Source organism: Eleutherodactylus coqui, chromosome 8 (genome assembly GCF_035609145.1).
Source record: "Eleutherodactylus coqui strain aEleCoq1 chromosome 8, aEleCoq1.hap1, whole genome shotgun sequence".
Taxonomy (NCBI): Eukaryota; Metazoa; Chordata; class Amphibia; order Anura; family Eleutherodactylidae; genus Eleutherodactylus; species Eleutherodactylus coqui.
In genome coordinates, this window is record NC_089844.1 from 152,399,586 (window position 1) to 152,427,139 (window position 27,554).

The 27,554-nt window shown below is 49.3% G+C and overlaps 2 protein-coding genes across 6 annotated transcripts in view; one reads left to right on the plus strand and one right to left on the minus strand.

Moving 5' to 3' along the window:
* Window positions 1–793: 793 nt before the first annotated feature.
* Window positions 794–26,980, minus strand: UBN1 (ubinuclein 1). Of its 3 annotated transcripts, none has more exons than XM_066576711.1 (18): window positions 26,770–26,980; window positions 23,615–24,037; window positions 22,850–22,939; window positions 22,528–22,620; window positions 20,609–20,743; window positions 20,273–20,358; window positions 19,639–20,074; window positions 18,985–19,055; window positions 17,487–17,616; window positions 13,967–14,085; window positions 12,004–12,126; window positions 9,165–9,308; window positions 8,541–8,591; window positions 7,451–7,493; window positions 5,061–6,101; window positions 4,689–4,935; window positions 4,086–4,178; window positions 794–1,718 (listed from the first exon to the last, which is right to left on the minus strand). In XM_066576711.1, exons 2-18 carry the CDS (start codon window positions 23,843–23,845, stop codon window positions 1,648–1,650), a joined length of 3,204 nt encoding a protein of 1,067 aa, XP_066432808.1. In that variant the 5' UTR covers window positions 23,846–24,037; window positions 26,770–26,980; the 3' UTR covers window positions 794–1,647. The 3 variants fall into 3 exon arrangements, with proteins under 3 accessions (XP_066432808.1, XP_066432806.1, XP_066432807.1); XM_066576709.1 differs by having other exon boundaries at window positions 794–1,721; XM_066576710.1 differs by having other exon boundaries at window positions 794–1,721; window positions 26,758–26,980.
* A 163-nt stretch (window positions 26,981–27,143) lies between these two features.
* GLYR1 (glyoxylate reductase 1 homolog) overlaps window positions 27,144–27,554 on the plus strand; it is a 36,070-nt gene continuing 35,659 nt past the window's right edge. For all 3 annotated transcript variants that reach the window (XM_066576712.1, XM_066576713.1, XM_066576714.1), the window contains exon 1: window positions 27,144–27,299. In XM_066576712.1, coding sequence (XP_066432809.1) covers window positions 27,259–27,299 — 41 coding nt within the window. In that variant the 5' untranslated portion in view covers window positions 27,144–27,258. The remainder of the gene's footprint in view (window positions 27,300–27,554) is intronic.

Consider the following 27,554-nt stretch of genomic DNA (forward strand, 5'->3'; position numbering starts at 1 on the left):
GGTGTTCCTAAGCCTTTGCAATCCAATTTTGGATTCAGGATTTCCTAGGGGGCTTTCTGCCATTTTACAATGGCGCCATCTATGGGCTACAGTATGTGACATGCGAGAGAGGCCCCACGACAACAGAACGGCCAGTAATATACAGTAAGAATACCCTGCCAGATGTCTTCCAACATCGGAGCTGTACAGCCTTCAATCAGAATGTCTTTATACGTCAGACAGTGGGTTAGAAAGGGTTAAGCCTCTGGCTGCCATAGAAATCCATCAGTGTCCAGCAATCACAACACTGAAGGGTTGACAGAGATAACCCCTTCCCTCTGTTTAACCCCTTAGATGCTGCGGTCATTACTAACAGTGTCCTGTGAGTGGTTACTTGGCCAGGATTAGCGTTAGCTGTAGTACCTGATTGGACACCAGCTGTGGGTAGCGCAAGCTCAGCTGCTAAGCCATCCCTAAGCGTATCCATGGTTACAGACTACAAAGACACCCCATGTGTAGTCTGATCCTGCGGTCATTGCATTACGCCACTCTCCCAGTCTCGTCTTCTACTGCATTGGAGCAATAAACAAATAGTTGCAAAAGTCTACATACTCTTAAACAGCAATTTCTCCAATCCAGCCCAGTATGAAAATGGAGGGGGACCTCAGGCAATTTTCGCTTCAGCCCCCACTAGCTACATTTTGAGAGGAGTAGCTTCTGATAAGCTTAATTTACACAAAAACTGGACATCCCCTTGAAGCATTTCCGAACTGAGTCTTAGGCCCCCTCCCCCAATAAAACTGCACTGCAGCAAGAAGCTCCGGCGTACTTTACTACAGCAAATGAAATATCAAAACCGTTATCAAATAGCTATAAAAAATCCGCCATGCCGCCACACACGCCAGCCAACGGCCGTAAAGCGCCAACACGCACGTGACTGCAGCGGTACAAAACTAGTGCAAGAAACCTGCGGCAGAAACACTCTGGCTCCAGTTTGGTTTCATCTGAACGTCTACTGAGAGTATCTGAAAAATGATTGGCCAGCGGAACTGGTGAAGCTCCGCCTCCTGCGATGAGTTGCATATAATACATAATATTGAGAAGAAGAAAAAAAAAAAAAGGTCAGTTCCGCTCGGGGGTGACCATGTAGTGCATAATATTCCAGAGTGCCCCCGGCCATTGATCGCCATCTCATGGATTGTCATAACATGGAAGACTTTGGTCCTTAATGCGCCTCGTAATGCTCTCCTCCCAGAATCCTTTGCTGTATATGTGAACGTCACCGTTCGCTGATCTCAAGATTTGTGATTTTTTTCTTTCATGAAAACAAGTTTTATTATCGAGTATTAACAGTCGTGTACCTTGTGATGAGCCAACGTGGAGGGGGATGGGAGAGGCGTCCGCTCACCTCTACATACCGCCCGTCCCAAACGCCAAAATAGGCAAAGTATGGTCAGCTCCGCCCATTTGGGCCAGAAGTGTAAAAAAAAAAAAAAAAAAAAAAAAGGCGCCAACATGGTGGTATTTAACGAAAAAACACCTTCTAATTCATAGGAATATATAAGCCGCAGGCGTCCGCTACCACCGAGTAGAAAATAAGTGCGAGTCGGGTAGGAAAGGTTGAGAGCGGCATCCTGTCAGTGTGTGGAACGTTGTCCCTCTGGGGTGTCAGGGGTTATTCGGCCGGCCTGTTCGCATCTGGGAAGGCACGGTTCCTTTGCCGTGAGTATGTGCGCCATCTGCTGGAGAGAGAGAGAACTGACTGTTAAAGGGCGACCACAGTAATTAAAAGGACATGGAAATAAAGGGTGATCGTAAATCAAAGTGTCCATACTGAGAAGTGTCTAGTGCGACTTCTACTGGGCGTCACTGAACCAAGCTCATTAATAATGCTATCCAGGACAGGCAGAAGCGAGCCGTGTGAAAAAAAAGTTAGAACGCTGTTGTTTCAAGACACTTAGACATGGCGCAGCCAACAGTGCTGAACACCCGACATAAGGGGTTCCATTTTCTTATGTATGAGATCAAACATTTGCAAGAACTGCTTCCTGGAGATCAGGGAGTGTGAGTGACGTCTGCACTGGAATGCCTTGGTCCAATGGAGCCGGACAGTTCCTTGAATTTGGTTTACATGTCTCACAGCGCCACACTGACCCCTCGTGGTGACAATTGAAACTCGGGTTTCTAACAGTATATAGGATGGCGCTCCGTGTTTTTCATATGTATGCCACAGTATACAAGACAGTGTTAAAGAGTTGGAAAGAGTTAAATAAACGGAGCACTGACCGCGCACCCTCGGCCCAACGCTCTATTCACAGAGGCGTTATTGCAGGGCGGCAAACGGAGACACAACACTCTGTTCTCACGAGATCAAAGAGGGTCTCAGCGGTTGGACCCCACCGATCATAAGTTATCCCCCCGCTATCCTGTGGCGAGAGGATAACTTGTGATCCTGGTAAAACCCCTTTAACCCCTTCATGACATGGCCTATTTTGGGTTAAGAACGCAACGATTTTTGGCGGATTTTCATCTCCATTTTTCAAAAGCCATAACTTTTATTTTTCCGTCGACGCGGCTGTATGAGGGCTTGTTTTTTGCGTGGCGAACTGTAGTTTTTGATGCTGCCATTTTGAGGTACATAGACTATGTTGTAAAAGTTTTATTATTTTTTTATGATAACAGGTAGAGAAAACGCATCAATTCTGCCATAGATTTTTTTTTTTTATAGCGTTAATCATGCAGCATAAATGACACATTCCATTTTTTCTGCGGGTCGGTACGGTTACAACGATACCAAAATTCTTATATTTTTTTTAGGTTTTTTCACTTTTCTGCAATAAAAACCCTTTTTTTGGAAATCGCCGCATTCAAAGTCCTGTAACCTTTTTATTTGTCTATGTACGGAGCTCTGTGAGGGCTTATTTTTTTGCGAGACGGGCTGTAGTTTTTATTGGTACCATTTTGGGGAATACACGGCTTTTCTGATCACTTTTATTGCATTTTTTGGGAGGCAGAATGCTAAAAATTAGCATTTTGCCTCTGTTTTTTAGCATTTTTTTTACGCTTTTTGCCGTACAAAATAAAAAGCACGTTCAACTTATTGTACACGTCATTACGGATGTGACAATACCAAATATGTGCCATTTAAATTTTTTTTAACCTTTTTTATGCTAATATGAAAAAAAAAAAAAAAAAAAAAAGAGTAAAAAAGGGGTTTTTTTACATTTTTTTTTGTACATTATTATCTTTTTTTACACCATCTATGTCCCTCTGGGGGACTTAAAGCACAGCACTGATGATTGTTGTGACTTCGGTCCTGCCATGCCTTATTGCTTATACAGCGATCATAGACTCTGGCAACACAGGACACCGGTATCTGGCGTCCTGTTGCCATGGCAACCAGCTGGGCTCTGCGATTATATCACAAGAGCCCGCAACTTCACAGAGGAAGCACGCTCCCTCTGTAAACCCATCCCATGCCGCGATCTATATAGATCGTGTAAGGGAAGGGGTTAACACAGGGGGGCGCATCTCTGATGCACCCCCGCTGCTGCAGCCGGCTTCTGCTGCGGGATAGTGCGAGATCTATCATGATCTGGCGCTATCCCTATGATGCAAGGGTACGTCATTTTGCGGGAAGTACCCCGCTCCGATGACCTACCCTTACGTCATGGGGAGGGAAGGTGTTAATGGCAGCCATTGCTGTATCCATAAGGGTTGTCAGGCTTAACTGCCATTCTAGCATTCTATTCCTATACCAGATAGACAGGGGTACAAGTTCCATACGGTTAGGCTTTTCATGGGTAAACCAGCTCATATGCATCTCCATTCTACCGAGTGTATAAAAAGTCACAATATCACTTGTATTGTCGCCTTCCATGCTCTGATGGTGGCGCTGCACTGGTGAAGAGTGGTACTGCAAGTATCCGCACGTCACAATAAGCTGGAGCATTGCCACCCCCATGTAGCTCCTGCTGACAGTAATGTCTACAATCAACAGTCTATAGCACAGTAAGGTTTCTGCGCTGGTCAGAGTTTCCTACCGTCCCCCCGCCTCAGCGCAGGGACCACCCGACTATACTGAGACCTGTATGAGCTGACGGTACCTGTCGGTGCTGGCTGCATGTGTCCAGACAAGACGGGGCGAGGAAGCGGAGCGGAGTGATGGCTCGTACTGCTATGTAGACCACCCAGGATATCTGCAAAGAGAGGAAGAGGTGAGCAAACTGCAGTATCTCTAATACACAAGAGCCAAAGCAAATGTTCTGCAACTTTATAGAATGCTTTACTATCATGTTCAAGATCTCTGCTTGCCTGCAGTGAATGGGAGATTCTAGTTTACATTAAAACCCATCTAAGAGTTTGTTACAACAAATCTGCCGCCTGCACTTTTACATGCATTGTAATCCGGGCTGCTGCTGTTGATCAGAATGTTCCCATTCACTGACAGCAAGCATAGATGTTGAGGAAGGAGTGAGGAATTGAGATGCAAAGTACCTTAGAAAGTTGCAGAACATTTCATAATGCGGCAACCAAATGTTATCCATGATGCAGCACGGCGCTCGCTCTTCTTTTATAGCCCTTGGACAGTACACATGGAAAGACGGCTATGACTTTAGACACACCCACTGCGCTTATGTAAGAAGCTCCGCCCACTTCTGTTAAAAAGAATCACTGCCATTCTTATAAAGCTATACGAGTGCACTTACTCCGTGGTAGTCCGTGGTTGAAGGTGCCCGGGGCCGGCCCGGTGACAATGGCATCTTTCGAAACTCCGGCTTTTGGGGAAGGCTCGGTGGTGAAAGACACGACACGCAAGGGAAAGGGGTTGATGGGGGACAGCAGGCTCAGGGAGGCAGACGCGGGCAACTTCCCTCCGTTTTGTTTGTAGGCCGAGGTCAGGATGGTCAACGGGGTGGAGCCAACCAATCCGGGCGCTCCACCGCCCTTCTGCGACTGCAAAGGAAGCAAGCGATATAGGCAACACGGAATACTTCAGCTATACTAGATGGGCAGAACCAGTAATAGGGAAAGTAACCAGCTGTATCCCATCCATACACGGGACGCAGCGTCTTACTTACACTGATAATGGAGGTCGCGTTTCCTCCTCCTCTCGCCACCATAGATGAAGTCAGTAACTTGGCCACTCCTTGTGTCCCACGTCCAGAGTCTTGAGGAGCCATAAGGGTCAGCTTCTGGGGAAGGCGAGGAGGCATCTTGGTGGAAGTAGCAGTAGCAACACGAATGGCAGATGAAGGGGGTTGGTTCAAAGTCATGGTAGAGTTTTGCCCACTCGTGTTCCCCAAGTTGGCGTGTGGAGGAGCGGGCAGCCTGTTCACAGCCCCTCTGCAGACCTGAGCTCCAACAGGGCCGAGGTTATTGGGTTGCTTAATTATGAACCCTGGAGAAAGGACAGGCTTGTGGCCTGTGCCTGAAGGAGACTGTGAAGGAGGAATGCCCTGGGGTTTGGGCGGCTTGGTATGAGGGGCAAGAGGCTGCTGTGAAGGTGAAGGTGCAGACACTTTGGCGACCCCGCTTTGGACAGGATGAGTAAGGCAACCCTTGTTAATAATTTGGTAGATATTTATGGAGGGTTGCACTGGTAGGTTTGCAGTTTGAGTCTTTGCTGGCCCGGGTTGGGGTTGAGGCGGTGGCTTCTGCTTCAATTGGGCTTCAGGCGAGGGCCTTGGAATGGGCACAGGAGGTGGCATTTTCTTTTCAGAGTCTGTAGGCATGAACTTCTTCTGGAAAACTGGCCGTGCCAATGGCTGCGAGGTGGTGGTGATGGTAACGACAGATATAGGAGGGCATGGCTTCTTCTTCTCCTCCACCACCATGGTGGGTTTCTCAGCACCAGAAGATTTTGATGGGGTGGAAAATTCAAAAACCAGGCCAGAGGTTCTGCCAGAGAGGGCCGTCAAATGCTCCGAAACCGCGTCCAGGGAGGGAGGGTTGTGGATCAAGTCTCCATCCAGGGAGTTGTCCTGAGTGTGAGCGGACACTGGAGATACCACAGAAGACACAACGGGGGGTGGACCATCCTTTGCTGGAGCTGCGGTGGGGACAGCAGGGGTTTCTATGGAGGAAGTGGCGATGTTCTTCTCTGGCTTATTAGAAGATTCCTAATATAAGAACAGAGGAGATATCACATGTGAGCCTGCAGGTGCCCATTTTCAGAAGGCTGAATAGTCTTTAACCCCTTAACGTTCCAGGACATACATTTACGTCATTAAGGTTCGGCGTCTGTATAGAGGGGGATTGGGAGTTGATCCCGCTTCATACAATGTGAGTGCCGCAACAGTTCCGATCAGTACCGCGGCTGATCACAACTGTTAACCCTTTAAATGCCGCCAATTCTTACAGTGGCATTTAAATACCCCGATTGGGGGTCCTGAACAGCCCCCCACTATGAGATTGCAGGGTGCTGTTCACTTGCCATGGCATCTGGGAGCCTACTGAAAGCCCCCAGGGCTGCCATTGCAGATTGCCTATCAAGCCATGCCAGTGGCTTGATAGATTGCCTGTCAGATCACAGTATACTGTAATACCATCGCAACTTCTTCTTCCCTATGGGGGCTAAACAAAAATTTAAAAAAAAAAAAAGTAAAAAATCTATTTACATTTTTTTTTAAATTATAAAAAAAGAGACGGCAATAATTTTTAAAAAATCCTTTTCCAATATTTATCTAAATAAAAAAAATCCCCAAAACATATTTGGTATCGCTGAATCCATAAATGTCTGATCTATCAAAGTATTCCATCCTATAGCCCCATCCCGGAGGAAAAAAATGTAATAACAAAAACAATCAAAAAGTTATATGTACTCCAAAATGGTGCCAATAGATACTGCAGGACGTCCCGCAAACAATGAGCCCTTACACAACTGGGCTGATGGAAAAGTTATGTGTGAGCGCCTCAGACAGCCACGTCTATGGACAAATAACAGAGTTATGATTTTTTAAAAGCGGGGAGGAGAAAAACCAAAAATGAAAGAAAAAAAAAAAAAGTCATTACTTAAAGCTTCCTTGTCTAGTTTAACACCTCAAGGACATGTCCATCTGGAAGAGGTCCTAACAGTGCGTCAAACCCCCACAACTAGTCAGAAGCAGTGAGAGGACCCATGTGTGGGAGCTCAGAGGGGTTCTCCACGAGTTACATTAATCACTGGGTTGTTGCTGACCCCCACCGATCACTAGAACTGGGACACCTCTCGTCAGTGTACGGGGGTCTCCCAACTTTATTGACAGATGATGTTAAGGAAAAAGAAGGATCAGGAATGTTACATTTCAACATCCAATCCCTTTTTACCCGGGGCCTGTACCCTTTGATAGCTGTCGGATGAACAGACAGAGGCTGTAGCTGTGGGAGGAAGCACCACCGGAGTATTTGGGAGGTTCTCCAGTATCCCTGCTGACGGACTGCATCTCTTGTGTACAAGGAGCTTACAAGAAATATAAAAGGACGGATTTACCTTTACTTTCATTTTCGGTGGAAAGACGGCCTTGTTCTTTGCCCTGGCAGAAAATAATGAAAGATAACCTGATTGCAGCGTCACATCACACATCCTGAGAACAGAGAAAGAACGAGGTCCGAACCAACCCAGCATCCTCAGACGTTTGCTTCAGACCCGTGAAGTGGCCGGCCTCGCCCCGTCTGCCAGAAATAAAACTTATTGACTGTATATTGAAAAGTTCTAAAACTTCTTATACTCTGGGCCTCATCACAACGGGCTAAAAGAAAAATTGTCCTGGCCGCTCCTAGCAAACGATGGCAGCACTGCTGTAACTACTCTGGTAAAACTGCCGCCAAGAGATACTGAAACCCATTGCCCCTGTCAAAGCCACTTCTATTGTGATGCGCTCTGCCTTACCTGCGTTGGTCCTCCTTAAGGCTTCTACGGCATTCAGGATGTGGTAAAAATGACGTCTCTTTATTCCATGTGTCAGTACTGAAGTCCGAAGCACACAGCTCTGTACACTTTGCAGTGGTGCAGGATGGTATTGTGCGCCGTTACCGACCACTTCAGTGGGAGCGGAGCCTACAAAACCATGCTGAACCACTGCACAATGTACAAAGCTGTGTGGATCCAGCGACCCAGTGAAGAGCTGATCAGAGGGCGGCCCTGTAGATCGGGTATTAATGACCTACCCAAAGGATAAGTCTTCAGAGCTGAACAACCCCCTTTAATTTTAAGGGTCTGAATTTAATTTAGAGGCCTGGTCTGGGGTCTGGATTAATTTTAGGGGTCCGGTCTGGCATCTGCACCAATTCGGAGTCTGGTTTGGGTTTACCACTAACAAATAAATAATAACCCTTAATGTAGATCTACAAAAGTTTGGTGAAATGTTAAGAAGAGGATATTGTTACTGTCGGGGTGCAGCTCGGACCTTCACCTGACCGCAGTCCCAGGTAAGCGGACCCTTCTGAATACTAGGCAAGTCCCCCTGATTTAGAGCCCCATTATCACCCCATAAATGCAGGCTGCATATGTAGCTGATAGGGATCCATTTGCACACGATGAACAATATGCAGATCGCGGCCAATCAATGACATATACTCACATCAATGAGCTGAGCTGGGGGTGCAGACGTCTACTTTCCTTAAAGAGCACCCTGCGAATGACAAAGACGAGGTGAGAAAGATGGAAATACTGCGGCTCCATACTTACAACCATGCACAATCCAGTCCTTAATTACCTATGAATCCATTTACTGCACTGCTGTTAATGGCGCTATCATCAGCCAATGGGTGACCCCGCTGGGCTTCTGCACTCCACTACACCCACTGCACAGGAGGAGCAAGATGGCTGCTGCTCCACAGTGAGGGTGTCTTGAGATTTGGGGACTTTATGTCACACTAACTGTATTCTGCTTTAAGAACAACTCCCCGCTCTCCCCAAAAAGCAACACGGCCTCAAATATTCACAAGATTAACCTCTTCAAACCCCCAGTAGTCATCTACATGTTGTCCTCTTTGGTTCAGTTCAGCTGAGTGGCAACCAACCTCAGACACTATTACCATAAGGAAAGTCACCCAGCTTTCCAGGCTCCAGAATGGCACACATCTAGACATGCAGTTGTGAAGTGCGGGATGTATCGCAGGATGGCTTTATTCTTCAGGAGTGTGGGAAAGCTGAGTGACCCCATTTTGCTGCATTTGTGTTTTGTTTTTTTTTACCCACGTACCGGGCCTGCATCCAACCTCGGGGCCACAGAGGCTTCACCTCCTGATCCAGGAAGCATTTTAAATAATCCTCCAGACTGGACATGCCGCTTCCCTCGGGCTCGTAGATATCCACCTTCATTCGCACTAGCTGGCACAGCAGCTGCCTGCAGAGACAGAGTGTGTGAGGGCACAGAGAGGGAGAAGGGGTGAGGGTGGCACAGGAATACAGCTGGCTGTTCGTGTTATATTGGGGAGGGGGGTCCCGCTGTTGCTAAAGGGGTAATCTGGGTTGTTATAAAAGTAGAGAAAAAGCTTAAAGTCTAAGGAAAGCATGTTATTTTCTATCCCCAGGTTACAGGATAACTTGGTGGTCAGTGAGGGTCCGACCGCTGGGACCCCCATTGATCCTAGGAAACAGAGTATGGAGTGTCCTGTAATGATGGCATCTCTGGCGATCCCAATAGAATGAACAGTGTCAGTCAGTTCTTGGGATCAGTGGGGGTTCCAGTGGTCAGATCCCCACCGATTAGGTATCCACTATCCTGTAAAGAGGATAGTGAATATGTAATCGTATAATAACTTACTTTTTTAATGACAGCCTCTTTAACCCCTTAATGACATGGCCTATTTTGGCGTTGAGGACCAAGCGATTTTTTGGTATTTTTCCATCTCCATTTTTCAAAAGCCATAACTTTTTTATTTTTCCGTCTCTGCGGCCTTATAAGGGCTTGTTTTTTGCGTGGCGAGCTGTAGTTTTTATCGGTGCCACTTTCGGGTACATAGACTATATCGTAAATTTTTTTATTTTTTTTTTATGGTAACAGGGAGAGAAAACGCATCAATTCTGACATAGATTTCTTTTTCTTTTTTTTTTACAGCGTTAATCATGCAGCATAAATGACACACTAAATTTTTTCTGCGGGTCGGTACGGTAACAACGATACCAAAATTGTTATATTTTTTTTAGGTTTTTACACTTTTTTTGCAATAAAACCCCCTTTTTTTGGAAATCTTTTTTTTTTCTCTATAGCTGCATTCAAAGTCCTGTAACTCTTTTTTATTTTTCTATGTACGGAGCTATATGGGGCTTATTTTTTGCGAGACGAGCTGTAGTTTTTATTGGTAGCATTTTGGGGAATGTGCGGCCTTTTTGATCACTTTTATTGCATTTTTTGGAAGGCAATATGCTAAAAATTAGCATTTTGCCTCTGTTTAGCGTTTTTTTTAATGCTTTTTGTCGTACAAAATAAAAAGCGTGTTCAACTTTTTGTACACGTCGTTACGGATGCGTCAATACACAATATGTGGGGTTTTAATTTTTTTTCCCATTTTTTATGCTAATATTAAAAAAAAAACCATTAAAAAAAAGGGTTTTTTTTACATTTTTCTTTTTTTTACACTTTTCTTTTCTTTTTTTTTTACACTATTCGAGTCCCTCTGAGGAACTTACAGCACTGTACTGATGATTGCTGTTATAAGGCATGGCAGAGCTACTGCTCTCCCATGCCTTATCGCTTGTACAGCGATTATAGGCACAGGCAATACAGGACGCCGGTGTCTGGCGTCCTGTTGCAATGGTGACAGGCCGGGCTCTCGCGATGACATCACGAGAGCCAGCCGGAGACACAGAGGGAGCGCGATCCCTCTGTGAACTCTTTCCCTGCCGCGATCTACTTAGATTGCGGCAGGGAAGGGGTTAACAGCGGGGGGCGCGTCTCCGATGCCCCCCCCGCTGTTGCAGCAGGACGCCGGCTGTGACTGACAGCCGGCTCCCGCTGCGGGATAGCGCGGGATCTTATGTGATCTCGCGCTATCCCCAGGACGTACCGGTACGTCCTGTTGCGGGAAGGGGTTAAAAGGTGTTTGTAACAACAGTCAGAACCCCTCGAAGTCCCTCCCAAAAAGGAAAACACACATTGTAATATACTTACCTTAAAAATGGGCTTCATTCCATCAGCAACGCTGTGTGGCCTGCAGTGACATAACACTCCAGACGCCACAATTACATCATCTCATACAACTGTAGCCAGCCTAGACAATCCTCCGCCAGGATACCGGCTATCTGCACTGATACATTGTAACAAACCTTCATCGCAGAAGATAACTTTGTGTTTAGCTCACAGAGGACTGTCTAGACCTGTTACAATTGTAACAAACCCTCATCTGTGAGAAGTATTGGGTCAGAGTGGGCTTTTAGCCTCTGGAAGTAAACCAGAATGTTTTCATCCACTGACAGCAAGCAAAGATCTAGAACACGATCAGGAATTTAAAGGTATTGTCAGGAACTTATATAGATTGATGATCTACCCTCAGGATAGGTCATCAACATAAGATAGATGGGGGTCCGACTCCAGACACCCCACCAATCAGTCAGGAGTCAAGGCGTTCAGGTGATCGCTGCAGCCTCTTCACTGCATACTAGACACAGCGGCTTCAAGGTCATAGTAGCTGTGGCTGGTACTGCAGCTCGCTCCCATTCAGGTGAAAGCTCTTAGACCACGTGACATATGAACGCGATGTCACATAGTAAAGACCGCGGCCGTGGTCTTTGTTTTGGAATGACCGCTGCGGCCAATCACAGGCTGTAGGAGTGAGGTGCCAGTCTTCTGGGATCACCACTCTGATGCTGGAGCCATGATGCCAGGACAATGGTATCTAACCACTGCAGCCTCTGATTGGCTGCAGCGGTCAGGTGGTAGCTGTTGCAAAACACACATATACACTAATATATATATATATTAGTGCCGCAGTCACTGGTCATGTGACTCCAGCATTCCCTTACAGCTGCATTTACTTTTGATGTGCCAGTGATGCAGCGTTATTGCGACTTATGAACCTAGCGACACACGGTCTCCTCACCTGATCTCCTCCGACCACTGGAACTTCTTCCGGGGGCCAGCTGCTTTCTTGCTTCCCTTGTCCTCTTCCTCCTCCTCCTCCGAGAGCGTCTTCTGCTCTTTCTCCTTGTCGTCAGACAGCATCCTGACAGATAAAACGCAGGTTTGATGTGTAATTGAATATACGTTATTCGTTTTAGTGCTTTTAACCCTTTAAATGACACCCATCACATTACACTCATAGGCGCCCTCATGCAATTTTGTATAAAAGTGTAAGATTATGTAAAAAAAGCATAAAAATTCCCATTTGTGGCTAAATATCTGACCTCAGCGGAGCCTGGGACGCATAAAACCTACTACAAGTAAAAAAGTATCAGATGTACAAAGATCACGGCTGTTATTTATGTCCGCATGAAGACGAGATCATCAGAACTACATAGACCAAATATGTCCACAATTCAGATGCCAGTAAATATCCGAGTCATACAGTCAATCTTGTCCCAATTACGCACAGGGGGTCATTAGATGTGCAAGTGATCTTCATATATTTTCCTCAGGATTCACTACCTCTGCTTGCTGACAGTGAATGGACGCAGTCTGGGTAGGGCGCTGTCAAACATGTGGAATGGCACAGAAGCCAAAAATTGCATCGCAAAACCATCGCAATCTGTGATCAAATGCCGTACAGTGCAACGCTGCGCCATTCACCGGGCAGTTTCCCAGAATTGTTGCAGCACGGATTTTAGCCGCACTCCTCCTACGGATGAAACGGGCGCACAGTTCTGCTGCACAGCTGGAAGGTGGAGCCATTTGGCATGTGTGAGTGTAGCCGGAGGCTTCGACTACAAAGACATTTCTAGTAGCGCTACTAATTGATTTTTACTATGAAGGGACACTTTTGGTCATTTGAACTGCAACTCAGTGTGTTGCTTTGGACTGCACTTGTGTTTCCATTCACTGACAACAATCAAAGATCGTGATAATTGTGAATTGAAACTTGCAGGACTTTTCCCTATATACAAGGATTAGCATTTACTGACATGAAACTGATAACGGTTGGGTTGGCTGCTGTGGGCAGTATTGTGCTATACACATAATTAAAGGGACACGGTCACCACGAACTTGCACCATAAATTGAGTTATGATGCTGCTCTGGGTGGTATCAGTGAGCACTAGGGATGGGGGTGCGAGTGTGTGTTATTCTCACCCGCTGCCTGGCGTTTGAGGTGTCCCTCTGTGAAGTCCGAGCGCAGTCTGAAGAATTGACTCTTTTCAGAGCGCTGTGCATGCGCTCTCCTTTAGACTTGTATGGGCGATTAAACCCCCCCACCCCCCTGTTCCCGGTCACTACCTGCAACTTAGTTTACGGTGCTATTCCGTGGTGATAGTGTTCCTTTAAAGGGTCTTACACTGTAAGGTGGGCTACACACAACCGGGTCGGATTCCAGATGTGGGATCCCACAGCGGAATCGGACCCTGTGCCCGGCCGGTGATCCTATGTACCTGTCTTCTTTATCTGTGCTGCGTATGATCCGGACAGCTCGCCATTAGACAATGCGCAGTACAGATTTTCCTGTGCTTGACGATGATGCGGAATTCGCGACCTGTCCGCAATGTTAATTGACTTCAATGGAAACAGTCTGTGCGGACACCGCACTAAAATAGAGCATACTGCGATTTTTCCTCTGCGAGCTGAACAATCGCAATTGATGTCCGCTCGTGTGCAGGAAAAGGCACTTTTCCATAGCATGCTATGGCAGGTATTTGCTGCGAACCCACAGGCGCACGCCCACTCTGGATTCTGCAATGCAAATCCATGCGTGTGCAGCTGGCCTAAGGCAGCGATCTCAAACTTGTTGCAATACTATAACTCCCAGGATGTCCACACTTGTCACTGCTGTAAAGCTGAGCTTTGGTGTAAACCTGCCTCCCACCTTGCTGAATTTGGGCTATGTGCAAAAAAAAAACAAAAAACACTTTCTTACTTGGCGTATTTGGCTTCATTGTGCACCTTTAACTCTACGTGATACTTAATGATTTGTTCGGGCATCGCCTTGGCCACCGCTTCTTTGAGCTTCTGTAACGGCTCCCGCAGTCGGTCACCCTGCAGAGTAAAAATAAAGAATGGACTTATTTATGGATCCACCATTGGCATACAGCGGACTACAGACAACGTCATGTGCAAAGGCGCTGGACTAATAGTCCTAGTGATGTCACATCCGTGCGGTCACATGACCTCACCGCTCACATATTCTGTATGTGCATAGGCGGATAGTATTGCGCTAGGTTTCATGTGGATGCAAGGATGGACGAGACCTCATGGGAGGGAGACCGTGGACGAGAGCGGAAGGATGATAGAGGGACATGATCAGGTTCAGCATAAGACAAACTGAAAACTTCTGCCACCTTCTAATATACTTTGCTTTAAGATCTCTGCTTGCAGCCAGTGGATGAAGTTCCATCACTGCTCACCCATCAGCAGCATGTAACTGTCCAGGACTCTGGCACAAGCTAGGTTGCAACAAACCCATCAGTACGGTCTGTATTTGCCACTGACTGCACTCTGAGAATGCACGGAGCCATTACAGATGATCAGGCTATAAAGACATGCGTTTATTTATTTTGTAAGAACTTACCCTAAAATCTCTAACTCATTATGTTCATTGGAGGACACAGCTTTGACCTTGGGTATATATCAACTGCCTATTGGAGGCGGACACTAAGCAGACAACCAGTTGGCTCCTCCCACCTGCTATATTCCCTCTGCATGTACTCAGCTAATTAGTTTCGTAGGCAAGCAGTAGGAGCGCCCAGTGGGGTTCATTACAAAGTGGTAGTGCTTAAATAACCAGTGCGACCATAGACAAAAAGTGCCACCTTGATCAGGGGAAGAAAGCAAAGCACGGCATGAAAACAAAAAAAAAAAAAGACCCCTTATCTGGTGGGTGCTGTGTCCCCCAATGAAAATGCCGAGAAAGATTTTACGGTAAGTACTTACAAAAATGTAGTTTTCTCGTCTGTATCACTGGGGGACACAGCTCTGACCTTGGGACGTTCCAGAGCAGTACCCAAGGGGGTGGGAAAATATAAGAAGCTGCAGGTGTAGAGAAGCGTAATCAGCTCTTTAACCATGACTAGCGTTAATGGATGCCTAGTCATCCAGCATGCTCAGGCAGAGCATAGAGGGTCGGAGTAATGGTCCCAACCGCCCACCGTGAGAAAGCCCCCGACGAGGCACCCGCTGTCCGAGTAATATGTGTCGTAACAAGGCCTGAAAATAAGATGTCTCTGGCACGGTAACCTGTACGGCCGCGGAGCGGAGCCAGTGCCAGGAGCCCACCTCGGAAACCCAAGGACATCACTTGTGTTGTTGGGAGCACCGGCAGAGAGCCAGGGCGGCTGAAGAATGCCACTTGAGAAGGGTAATCTTGCAAAGTCAGACCAAGCCCACTTGTATCCGGCGCGTCCTGTGGGACCAGCCACTATTGTTCTTCATTGACGTGGATCCCCATAACACATGCAGTGCGGTAACATGCAACAGGTCGAATACGACCCTCTCCTGATGACAAAGAACATTTCGCCCGATAACATCTCCTTCTCAGAAGGTACATGAGCAGACATGGCGAGCTGGACGTGACGTCAGCACCTGCGACAATGGAGCTGAATCTTCAAAGAGCTGGGGGCCCTCTAGCTGGCGACCTAGTTGAACGTCAGGGTCCGCTGGAGTCCAGACTGTAAACACCCAGCTAGGCGGGTAGTCGTAACAACAGCACCGCTGTTGAAGGGTTAGTAGGAAGTATCCCAGGCGGATGCGTGGGAATTACCGCTACCAGAGAGAACAGGGGATGGAGACACATGACCATCTGAGACTGTGACGATGGCGAGAGCCGCCACCTTCTGCAAGAAGCCTAAGGACTTTGAAGTCTAGGCTTGGAAAAGCCATGTCTCTGGGTTGTAAACTAAGGTCGGCCCTTACCAAGAGGTCATCGCAACCGCAGGACTCTACCCAGGCACTATAAAAAGTTGGCGTTACTGCAAGATTACACAAGTACGTGAATCTCGAGTGGTCTCTTTGTGAAAAAAAAAAAAAACGGAGTTGGGAGGGCGAGTGCTAAGAATTGAAAGCAGTATCAGGTATACTGTTTAACAGTCCCCTGCAGGAGTAGATAGCGCAGGAGGACCGGAGCGTGCTTCTAGATCCGTTGGAATGAAGCGCCTTGTCTCCAAGACGGCGCACTATAAAGCAAAGTCCGAAATCGGAAGCAGACATGTGAAAAGGCAAAAACTCTTACCACCAGCGGCTCTCAACCATACTGGTATCAGAGTGCCTGCGCAAACAAGAAGACCTGGGAAATGGCATTTGCGTAATTGACGAGGAACCCCAGCAAATGGTCTGTGGACGCAAATTCACCCGTCTAAAGGGAGGCGCGTCGGCCATAGAGCGAATTAACTTTCGTCAAAACGAGGCACTAGAGGATGCAAGACAGGCCAACTGTTCAGTTTAGCGAAGCATTGTACCTGCAGAAGAAGGATCTGTGGAGAAACGCTCTAGTAGCACAGTTGGAGACTACTGTGAATTACAGAGTCCAGCCAGCCACAATAAAGGAGAATTCGTGGCCCGTTCTGTAGCCAAATCAGGGACAGCCGAGAACTCCGTCTCAACAGGTATCATTCATGCATCACCGACGGCCTGAGTGACCCACGTCTGCAAGGCCATGGCTGGCTGAACACACAGTTCCAGTGTTTCTAGAAAGCACTAGATGCCGGTTTGGTTCCGAGGCCACGAGATGAACCGGACTCCTAGTGGTTCAGCTGACCAGAGGGGAGCCAGTAGACGGACCTACAGCCCCCAGATTCCCTGTTGAAGGTCGGACCCCTGGACTACCACTATACTTAGACAGAACAAGACTGCTGATAAGAGGAGCTATTCTGTGACTGATTGGATGTCAGTCCCGTTCTGTGGTGGGAGCGCACATAAGGCGGCTCTGGACGGCTCCAGTCTGCAGCTCCTCTTGTAAGTGGAGATTCGGGCTAAAGCTGCTTGCAAAGAAACTACAGGCGGCCACCATAGGGGCGCTAGCCGATAGGTAAGGCTCACCCATTCCGGAGCGGACATGAGGAGCGATACGTCTGCAGAATTCCTGTGTCTAGTACTCTTTCAGCATGGAAGGTACCACAGGTCTCAGCAAGCCTGGAGTACTGCTGACAACCAGTTCGAACAATGTTTTCCACAAGACGAGATCTTCTCCAGCTGGATGTAATCTCATGCTGTTACGAGAGCGCACATAATACGTGGCTCCGGATATCCTGAGGATAGGTCATCGATAGCTGATCGGCTAGGGTCCGCCACTTGGGACCCCGACTGATCAACTATTGAGGAACTATCCTGAGGATAGGTTGTCAATAGTATTTACCGTGGAAAACCCCTTAATAATAGAGCCATTAATAGAGAATTTACCTACAATGGTAAATTCTGGCAATCACAGGACTGCTGATGGTGCTCACCTGCTTATGTAAGTAGAGGCGGCTGGACCACTGCACCAGGGTGTCCTTACTGCAGGGGAGGATGGACGAGAGATGGCCGAACACAGAAGAACGCAGGCCGGGGCTTAGTTCCCGAGACAGCAGGTAAATGCTTCCAAAAAAAAAAAAAAAAGACAAAATTAGTGAGAGAGCAGGAGGGCTGCATACATCTTATTAACACAGAACGTATAAGGGCTTCACAGCGTATCACGCATGCGTTGCATGGCCGCGTAATAAGGTATAGTATATATAATCACACTGCGTATATCTGTGTGTGATTCGCGGGCATGCGCAGTGACATATGCAGTCATACGCACTTTCTGCTGGCTGCAAAATGTGTAAAACTCTGCGGGAAAACCCGCAGCATTGTACACATACAGCCCTAATAGACATCACGAGCGGCCGTCCGAGGGGGCTCTGAATATACCAGTCTATGCTGCTCTGCCTGGTTTATACACACTGATGGCCGCCATGGCAGCATCAGAGATTGAATCACACGACTTCCGTAACTATAGCACTCCAATCGTGGAGAAGGAGGTGCAGGATTACCAGCCTCATAGGTCATTAATGGTGTACAGGAATGTATACACTGGATGGCTACCTTATTACAGACCCCCATCTAGTAACGCGTTGGACCTGCTTTGTTCTTCAGAGCCGCAACAGTTTGTTGTGGTGTAGATTTCACTGGGTGTTGAAATCCCCCTGCAGGAATACCGGCCCCTGCGGACAGGAAGCTTCTTCTAGTTGCTGCAGATTAGATGGAGGTGCTGACATGTTCTGATCAGCTGACAGGAAGGGGTCATCGGTTCATGCTGCTTGTGCCAAATTCTGACCACCCATCAGCACGGTGCAACGGAAATCTGCATGCATCTGAGCAGGAGATGTTCTCCACTGCTCAGCGATAGACGTTTTGTGCTCTTTTGTCACCTGTTTCTCTTAGACATAATGGTGCTAGAAATGGTTGTCTGCTGTTATAGCCCATCTGTGCTAAGGAATGGCGAGTTGTACATTCAGACATGGTAGTTGGAGCACCAGCCTTGAATTCGTCTGCTCCCGATTGTGTAGCACCTTTTGATTCCTGACATCCTCCTCTGACCCCTTACAGAAATACATTGTTTCATTCACAGGATTTCCCTGATCACACCATTCTCTGTATATTTTCCATATAGTTATATGAGAAAACCCCATGCGGTTGGCAGTAACGTCCCGGCTAGTCTAGCACTGATGACCGGGCCTCATTGGAAGTCACTCAGATTGCTGGATCTTCCCATCTAATGTGAATTCACACTGAAACTGATCCACGGAAACTTATCATGTGATTTTATGCAGCACTCCGGGGTCACAGGGAGAATCTCCATACAGGGGAGCGCCAATAATGAGAGGCCGGGGTCTAATAAAGGGGCCATTCAGTGTATACTGTGATATCCCGATTGGTGGTCTCACTCTTCTAGTATAACCTGTAACATCCCGTTATACTCACTCTAGAAGAGCAACGTTCATTTCTGGAGAAAACAATTTTATCTTCTTGTCGCCATCGGCTGTATTGACCCTCTGGAAAAAAAAAAAAAAAAGAAGAGTATCAATAATCTGGAATAAAGGCCCATTCAGACAACGATTATCACTCAAAATTCACTTAAGCGTCATCTTTTAAGCGATAACCGTTGCGTCTAAATGCGCTGCCATCGTGTACTGTTCATTCATCGCCGATTTCCAGCAAACCAGAAATCACTGATGACTGTTATCAGTGCCGCTTGCTGATTTTCTCAGCAGGCAGCGCTGATAGTATTCTTTCAGCTGGTATCACGCTGGCAAATCTCAGCGGGACACCAGCTGAAAGCTTAGAGAACAATGCAGCTGTTTGCCTATACAAAACAGCTGCTTTGCTCTTGGAGCTATCGCGGTGGTATCCCGCTCTGCCTGCATAACTCTTAAGTAGCTAATTAGCTACTTAGAGTTATGCAGAGATGATCGCTCCGTGTAAATGGGCCTTTATACATAAAATGTCAGTAAATATACTAACAAACACTACATGTAATTTTCAGATACTTTAACCCCGGGTGTAAATAATATTTAGAAAACAGTCTCAGCAGCGGTGGCAGCATATTGCTCTCCAAGCATCAGCTCCATCACGTACCTTTGCTAGTTCCTTAATTCTCTTCTCAATGGCAGGCGGCAGCCCCTCTGGGACAGATGGCGGCTTCTTAAACTCCTCCTTGATAACTTCCCGCGCCGGACCTCCGCTTCCTTTCTCAGGAGGGGCATCCAGCTTTTCTGGTTCCTTCTTGCTCAAGGAATCCATGGTGCTGGCATCTTGGAGAAGCTCTTTCTCAGACACGATGGTGGACAGTAAGGGGTCTGGTGCCGACTCAGCGTCCCGTGGGGGCAGGGAGGGGCCAGTCGGATTGGACAAAGACGAAGCGGATAAAGACGATTTAGACGCAATGATGACCGCAGCAGGTGGCGTCCACTGCTCAAAAACTTTCTTATCCCTTTCAAATTTGGCCAGCATGTCCTGGAGATTGGCCATCTTTTTCTTCTTCTTGTCCTTGGTGCCGTTCAGAGCTGTGAAACTAAAAGGAGGAGATGGTTTGTGGGCTGATATATATGTGGCTTGTGATGAACCTCAATATTTCCGTATAATGTACAACTTTTCGCGGTAAAGGTAAACGCTGAGGTTGTGGTAAACCCACATCTTACAGGTGACCCCCAGGGGCATGGCAGTCACAGCCCAATAGGGAGTTACCGAGCCGCCATACAAGTCGCCTTACCCGGATTTGGAGTATTTGCTTTTCTTGCTCTTTTTTTCTTCCTCTCGTTTCCTTTTCTTCACCTTTTCTCCTCGCTCCTTCATCTTCTGTCAGAAAGAAACAACAATATACAAGGTGGGATATGTTTATGGTTAATTAAAATGACCTTCAAGGAACAAATTTATTTATTGAAATGAGCAGAACAGCCAGCCCCCCTAAGAGGACAGGCAACGGAAGAGCCATACAATATGACCCAGTGTCAGGACCGGGCCAAAAGCGAAGGTTCTGACACTGCTGGACCTGTACGGATTTGCCCTTTAGTTGTTGCCTATTAAGCCCTGCCGGACGCGGTCTTACCTTGGGAGATTTCTTTTTCTTCTGCCTGACAGAGTCATCCTCGGATTCTGACGCCTGTCTGAACTGCAATGTTCCCGAGTTGATATAAAATCCTCCGTATTTGGTGTTCAGGGAGGCTGGAACAAGTTCATCGTACTGAGGGAATGGAGGGCAGATAGGAGATCAGGTACAGAGATCCAAAACCCGGGCACGGCGACTCACCTTTGTAGTCGTTGGCCTGACATGCAAGCTGTCCGTATACACGAAACTGATCGGTTGCAATGTAGGGGATGGTTTGTCCCACCAGTGCCATGCCAGAGACACGGTTGTATCTGAGGTAGGGTACCCTTCCCCCGTTTCTATCCATATAGTGTTCCTGGCATAACGGGCATGCAAAGCTCCAGGAAACGTTTGGATGGCGCACATCTCCTTCACCTGACATATGTAGGGATTTGCTCTTGGCTATCAAGATGGGGAGTGTGTCTGTAAGTGATCCCTATGGGAAGATGTGCCTCTGGATTTGCACAATGTGACCATACCTCTCTGACATCTCCCAATGGGATGAATCACGTAGACCACTATGAAGAATCGTTCACAAGTTCTTTTAAGCGATCATCATCATCCGAAATGGCCAAAACTTGACAGTTTCGGGAAACTTTAGTCTCCCGTGTATGGCCAGCTTTACGAACAGCGGAAACAGATGTGTAGGGTAAAGAAAGTTGATTGACTGCACTGCAGCTTACAGATCACTAGACGCATCCACCATGAACTCCTGAGCTCGCACCAACACAGCGCTATACATGTATGACACGTGGCATCAACTACCTGGCACTTAAAGGGGTTGTGCCAAGAAAGAAAGTAATCAGGATAACTTTCTGATCAGTGGGGGTCCCACCACTAGGATGCCCACCAATCCTGTGAAGAGGGGTTCCAAAGGTCGCCGCATGAATCAAGTGGTGGGAGTCCCAATGGGTGGTCTCCCACTAATCAGAACGTGAGCTCCTTGGATGGGAATAACTTTCTATCTTGGCACAACCTCTTTACTGAAATCACGTCTCATTCTCTGGTCACACCAGAGCTCAGAACTGTGCAGATTTCCAGTTATAGGAGCATCAGCTTCACCGTCGGCCCTGCTGGTTCAGTGTCTGCACACAGCACTGCATTGTGGGGAATGTGAACTGCTCAGATTACCGCACAATGTCTGGTGTACACGTCCCAGATTGGAGATGACCGGACTCAGATTTGAATTGTGAGTTCCACGATCGGTGTGTCTGTGCGGACTTTCCACGGTAAAACAAGGGCTCTGAAAGGCATGTTTTTTTTTTTATTTGTCCTTCACACTGGTGGATATGGATTGTGTATTCTGCGGGCAGAAGAAAAATTGCAGTATGCTCTACTTTACCGCGGATTCCGCGGGAAATACAAAAAAAAAACCCCTGAACTGTGCATGACCGCCTGCAAGCCTCTGTGGTCATCCACAATACAGGTAGGTGCCGTATGAAGGGTCACCGGCTGCAGAATCCAACCCGGTTGTGTGAGCCCGGCCTCATGCTGAAAGATTTCAGCTCTGGAGCAAATACATATAGTGCATGTATAATCATCCTTAAACCTCTGAAGACGGATTAAGACTCCACTGTAATTATAAGATCCCACAGGACACAGTGGAGACAATTACTCAGGGACTTTGAGAGGGAAGTAGTATAATTGCTGCACAGGTGTTCACTACACCCAACGGGGGTCCGATTCTGTGCAGCAGACATGCTATGTACATGTATACTTCTGCCATCAGCATACGGTCCACATATAGCAACGCCTTGTCCCAGTTCCACCAGCGTGTCCATATTGTCACTATGGAGGCGCTGGATGATAAAGGGCTGTACAATGCAATACTACACATGATCATACAATTTCATCTTGGCTTTCAGGGTCCGACAACTTACCGCCTCCGAGTTGTCAATGAAGGAGTCTGAGTCGTCGTAGCCGTAGCCCATGTCAATAAGATCCTGTACGCGGTCCCTGCGTCGCTTCTTTCCCTGTAGAGAACACAAGACATTAAGGCTCCCGGCAATGAGGAATCTACGACTCCACACACAAAATATATTGCCCATCTGAGTCAATGGATGACTGAAAAAGTAGGGTGGAGCCACAAGAGGTCGCTTAGTAGCACTGCTGACACTTCATTCTAGACATGGGGATACACTGTTGAGGTCTTCAAGTCGGATCATGAACAGTAAAGAAAAGTCCAGAATAACAGACACTTACGTATTTCTCCTCAAACTTTTTAGATAACGCTTCGACTTCCTTCCTCTCGGTGTCTTCATCGTTGAAGGGATCTAATTGCTTCTTTTGAGACTGAAATTTAATAGAAGCCAATGAAAGGGTTACCTGTGCCCAATATAGACTCCGAAAGTACCATAAGTGATCGAGTTACATCCTGTATTATACCCTAGAGCTGCACTCACTATTCTGCTGGTGGGATCACTGTGTACATACATTAGTAATCCTGTACTGATCCCGAGTTACATCCTGCATTATACTCCAGAGCTGCACTCACTATTCTGCTGGTGGAGTCACTGTGTACATACATTACTTATCCTGTACTAACCCTGAGTTACATCCTGTATTATACTCCAGAGCTGCACTCACTATTCTGCTAGGTTTACAGCTGAGATTTCCCAGCATACACTTGTTCAGTGCTTGCTATAGTGATCCACTCTAGAGTAGGCAATCGCTTGAGGAAGGATCTAACCAATAGGAGCCTTTAGAGTAGGTTTACACATCGGAGTCCGTGTCTGATTTTCCATGCAGCCTGCATACTTGCCACGTGCAGAGCGACCTCTACAGTTCTTGCATGGAATCTACGTCAAGAAGTAACATGTCAATTTTTTTTCTGTCCGAAGACTAGAAATCTGTGTAAGCAAAAATCAGTTGCAGATTCCCATTTCCCTGGCACTGATGCCACGTCCCGTCCCCTGCGAACGGCCACGGAGTGACACAACCCCTAGAGACCACGGAGCGCTCGCTTACCTTCTCTGCACGTTTCTCGCCGCTTCCCTTCAGTTTACGTAACAACTCCGGATAGAAGAACTCGGGGCACTTCTTCTGATCCGGCTCGAAGAGAGTCAGCGCGATGCGGACGGTGGCGGCCACCGACGTCTCCGGGTCCCGCTCATCGGTACGAGGCTTCTTGGGAGAAGGTGGCTGTAAAGGCGCATTGGATGCTACAGTGGAGAGCTGCACCCGCCGGGGCTCGGCCATGGTCTCCCCCGAGAAGACGAACAAGGGGTCAGCCTACAACTAACATCGTCTTCTATATTCTCCAGTGAGGCGACTAGGGGACGGCAGCAAGGTGGCGCTCCGTAGACGGTACGCAGCTCCTCTACCCAATGGCTTTAGTGGGGAGGATATACAGAGTTGGCGGCTTCTGCTCCTGTCTCATCACTGCGGATCCTGTAAGGAGATAATCACAGCTGTAGATAACGAGGACCCCCGAACCTCCTGCCCCATCTCCCGCCGCCCCCCACGCACCTCCTGCCCCATCTCCCGCCGCCCCCCCACGCACCTCCTGCCCCGTCTCCCCCCCACGCACCTCCTGCCCCGTCTCCCGCCGCCCCCCCACGCGCCTCCTGCCCCGTCTCCCCCCACGCGCCTCCTGCCCCGTCTCCCCCCACGCGCCTCCTGCCCCGTCTCCCCCCACGCGCCTCCTGCCCCGTCTCCCCCCACGCGCCTCCTGCCCCGCCGCCCCCCCACGCGCCTCCTGCCCCGTCTCCCGCCGCCCCCCCACGCGCCTCCTGCCCCGTCTCCCCCCACGCGCCTCCTGCCCCGTCTCCCCCCACGCGCCTCCTGCCCCGTCCCCCCCCACGCGCCTCCTGCCCCGTCTCCCGCCGCCCCCCCCACGCGCCTCCTGACCCGTCTCCCGCCGCCCCCCCCCCCACGCGCCTCCTGACCCGTCTCCCGCCGCCCCCCCCCCCCACGCGCCTCCTGCCCCGTCTCCCGCCGCCCCCCCCACGCGCCTCCTGCCCCGTCTCCCGCCGCCCCCCCCACGCGCCTCCTGCCCCGTCTCCCGCCGCCCCCCCACGCGCCTCCTGCCCCGTCTCTCGCCGCCCCCCCACGCGCCTCCTGCCCCGTCTCTCGCCGCCCCCCCACGCGCCTCCTGCCCCGTCTCTCGCCGCCCCCCCACGCGCCTCCTGCCCCGTCTCTCGCCGCCCCCCACGCACCTCCTGCCCCATCTCCCGCCGCCCCCCCACGCACCTCCTGCCCCATCTCCCGCCGCCCCCCCACGCACCTCCTGCCCCATCTCTCGCCGCCCCCCCACGCACCTCCTGCCCCATCTCTCGCCGCCCCCCCACGCACCTCCTGCCCCATCTCCCGCCACCCCCACGCACCTCCTGTCCCATCTTTACTCAGATTGACTGTGTATTAAAAAGGTTGTACAACCACAACGGGGAAAACCGACCAATCACATACTGTAACACCCCAGAAACATTCTAGACTAATACACTGTAACAAACTAGTCAGACAGTAATTTAACCCCCGGATGACAGCCAATACACCCATTTACGGCAGTGGTACAGGGGCCTTATAGTACAGTGCTGCAGAATACGCCCGGGCCGGGGTCCTATATAGCCTATGGTCGCATGCAGAACCCGTCCCTGGCAGTAGCAGCGTCTGCATGTACCCGCTTTCCTTGACCTTGATCAGTATGGCGGATGGTCCGCACGGCTCGCTGTCAGACATGCGCATTACAGTTTGTTTTTTTTTTAACTCCTCCTTTTGCCAATTGCGGACGGGCCGCGGGTCAGGCGGCTTCCATTGCCTTCAATAGAAGCTGTCCGTGCCGACGCTGCAGGAACATGAAGCACGCCGAGATTCTTCATTAGCCAGCGGAAGCCGCAGTTGGTTCCCGCTCGTGCGTGTGAAGAGTCACTTTTGCATAGCACGCTATGGAGGGTCATTGCTGCGGAATCTGCTGGCGGTCGCCCACTCCCGATTCTGCAATTCAAATCCGGGCGTCCTTAGGCTGGATTCACGCAGCCCGATATCACGCTTAAAAACATGTGGATGCCAGGCATTTTTAAAAATTCCTAAACACCCCGCTCTGTGGAACTGCGATCGCAACGTACAAAACCCGTGCAGGATTCTCGCCCGTCTGAATGTAGCCTCGGCGATCGGCTCCCCAGTGACAGAGGAGCGCCTGCTCCACGGCGGAGTCACACGGGGACTATTACCCACACGAGCAGCGCGGTCTATCGTTGGGCGATTCCTCGGAGTGCCTCACCCAAACTACGTTCACACTGGCGCATGCAATTCTATTAAAAGCACGCCATTTTCACTGCGTACGCACGTTTTCGGTGCATCTACGTGTGGTTTTTTAATGTCCGGGTTGCATCTTTATTCACTGCATTTTTCACGCATGCAAAAAAAACCCAAAAACAAAATCCCAAACTATGTTTTTTTCCCCTGGCCACACACATGTAACATCCGTTTTTTATGCGACTTTCATGGCTGACGGACCTAAACCGCGCCCACCATTATTGTATATGCACGTAAAAACAAGCCTAAATACACCAATTTAATTCCAGTATTCGGCCAGTAAGATATCCGGCCCGCCCGCCTCCCCCAGTTTAATGGAAGCCTGCGTGCTATCCCAGGTAAGCGGTCGCAGGATTTGCATCTAGAAGCGAGATGCCAGCAGGCTTCAGACTGGCGCCGTACAGACTGCAGAGGCCATTATACGGCGCACTTCTGTTTGGAGGTGGAATTCATTTCCAGATGGAGGTCCATTGCTTTGTGTTCCAGAAGCGAGGGGGGCGCCTCCTGAACACCACAGCATGGCAGAACGGTCAGCCTGCAGTGTGGGGGACATAATGGTGGGGTCATGTGTGCAGCAGAGGGGTGACTCTGGCTGTTGCTATGGGTTACGGCACAAGGTCACCGCCACCTCAGTGAGGCCGCGCGCACAGCAGGCAACCTCTGCCCACTGAGGCCCAGCTGTCCGTTCAGTCCATTTTATACGCTCGGGTCACTCCATTCCCAGAAGCATGGGGGGGAGGAACACACCACTAATGTCCAAGCACAGGGGTTGACCCGGCTACCCGGAAGTGTTCTCGAATAACAAATCCAATGACTATCCCAATCTCTAACACCTCCTGTCGACTTGTACGGCTCACCGGTCAACTCACCGCGACGCTCTCTGGTCCTCGGTACCCGTTGATTCAGTCACGTGTCCCGGTGAAGCGGTTTAACACCACCCCCCCAACCGTCGCCCCTCCCCTTTCGCATGTCACGTGACTACACCATCCAGGACGACGGGGGAAAACAACAACAACAATCACCGCTGACAGCCGCACGCCGCCTCACGTGACCCCAGGCAGCCAACGAGCGCCAGGACGGGTCACGTGACCGCGCTTTTGTTCTCTGACAGGGACGCTCTGGACAGTGATTGGCCTTCCCGCCTTTTCCTATTGGCGGACGCCGGAGCGCGCAGGAGGACGTGGATTGGTTCACGCCGTGCACGTGAGCGGCGTCCTGCGACTAGCGTGCGGGCTGCGTAGGGTACGAGCACGGCGGGCGGGGGGTGTTTCCTGTTCTCCCGGCAGCCTCCGCGCGGTCAGTGTTCCTTCCTATCCCCACATCCTCCTCCTCTCCCCGCTCTGCCTGTGTCGGTAAAGATGGCGGCGACCGTGAGCCTGCGACAAGGAGATTTGGTGTGGTGAGTGCTGCTGCGGAGATGGCGGGCGCCCCGGGCAGGGAGGAAGGGGGCCGGCTGTGCGGACACAATAGAGGGCTGATGTGAGAAGTGGTGCAGGGAGGTCCCGCGGCTTGAGGTGCCGGGGGTCTCAGGGGGGTTACTAGGGGGGCTGTTGGGGTGCGGCCGGCGCTGTCAGATTTTCTCACAATTTATTTTAAAATGTGGTGTTGTGTGCCGGGGAGGGTGAGAGGTCACATGGGGCGAGGCTGGGGGCGC

Excerpts from the sequence above, each read along its gene's own strand:
- UBN1 (XM_066576709.1), bottom strand. The coding sequence starts at position 23,845 with ATGGCCGAGCCCCGGCGGGTGCAGCTCTCCACTGTAGCATCCAATGCG. Across the intron at positions 17,617-18,984 it reads ATGAACGTTGCTCTTCTAGA|CATTTACCTGCTGTCTCGGG; the intron begins GTGAGTATAACG and ends TTTTTTTGGAAG. Across the intron at positions 7,494-8,540 it reads CCCCAGCTCAGCTCATTGAT|GGCAAAGAACAAGGCCGTCT; the intron begins GTGAGTATATGT and ends ATTTTCTGCCAG.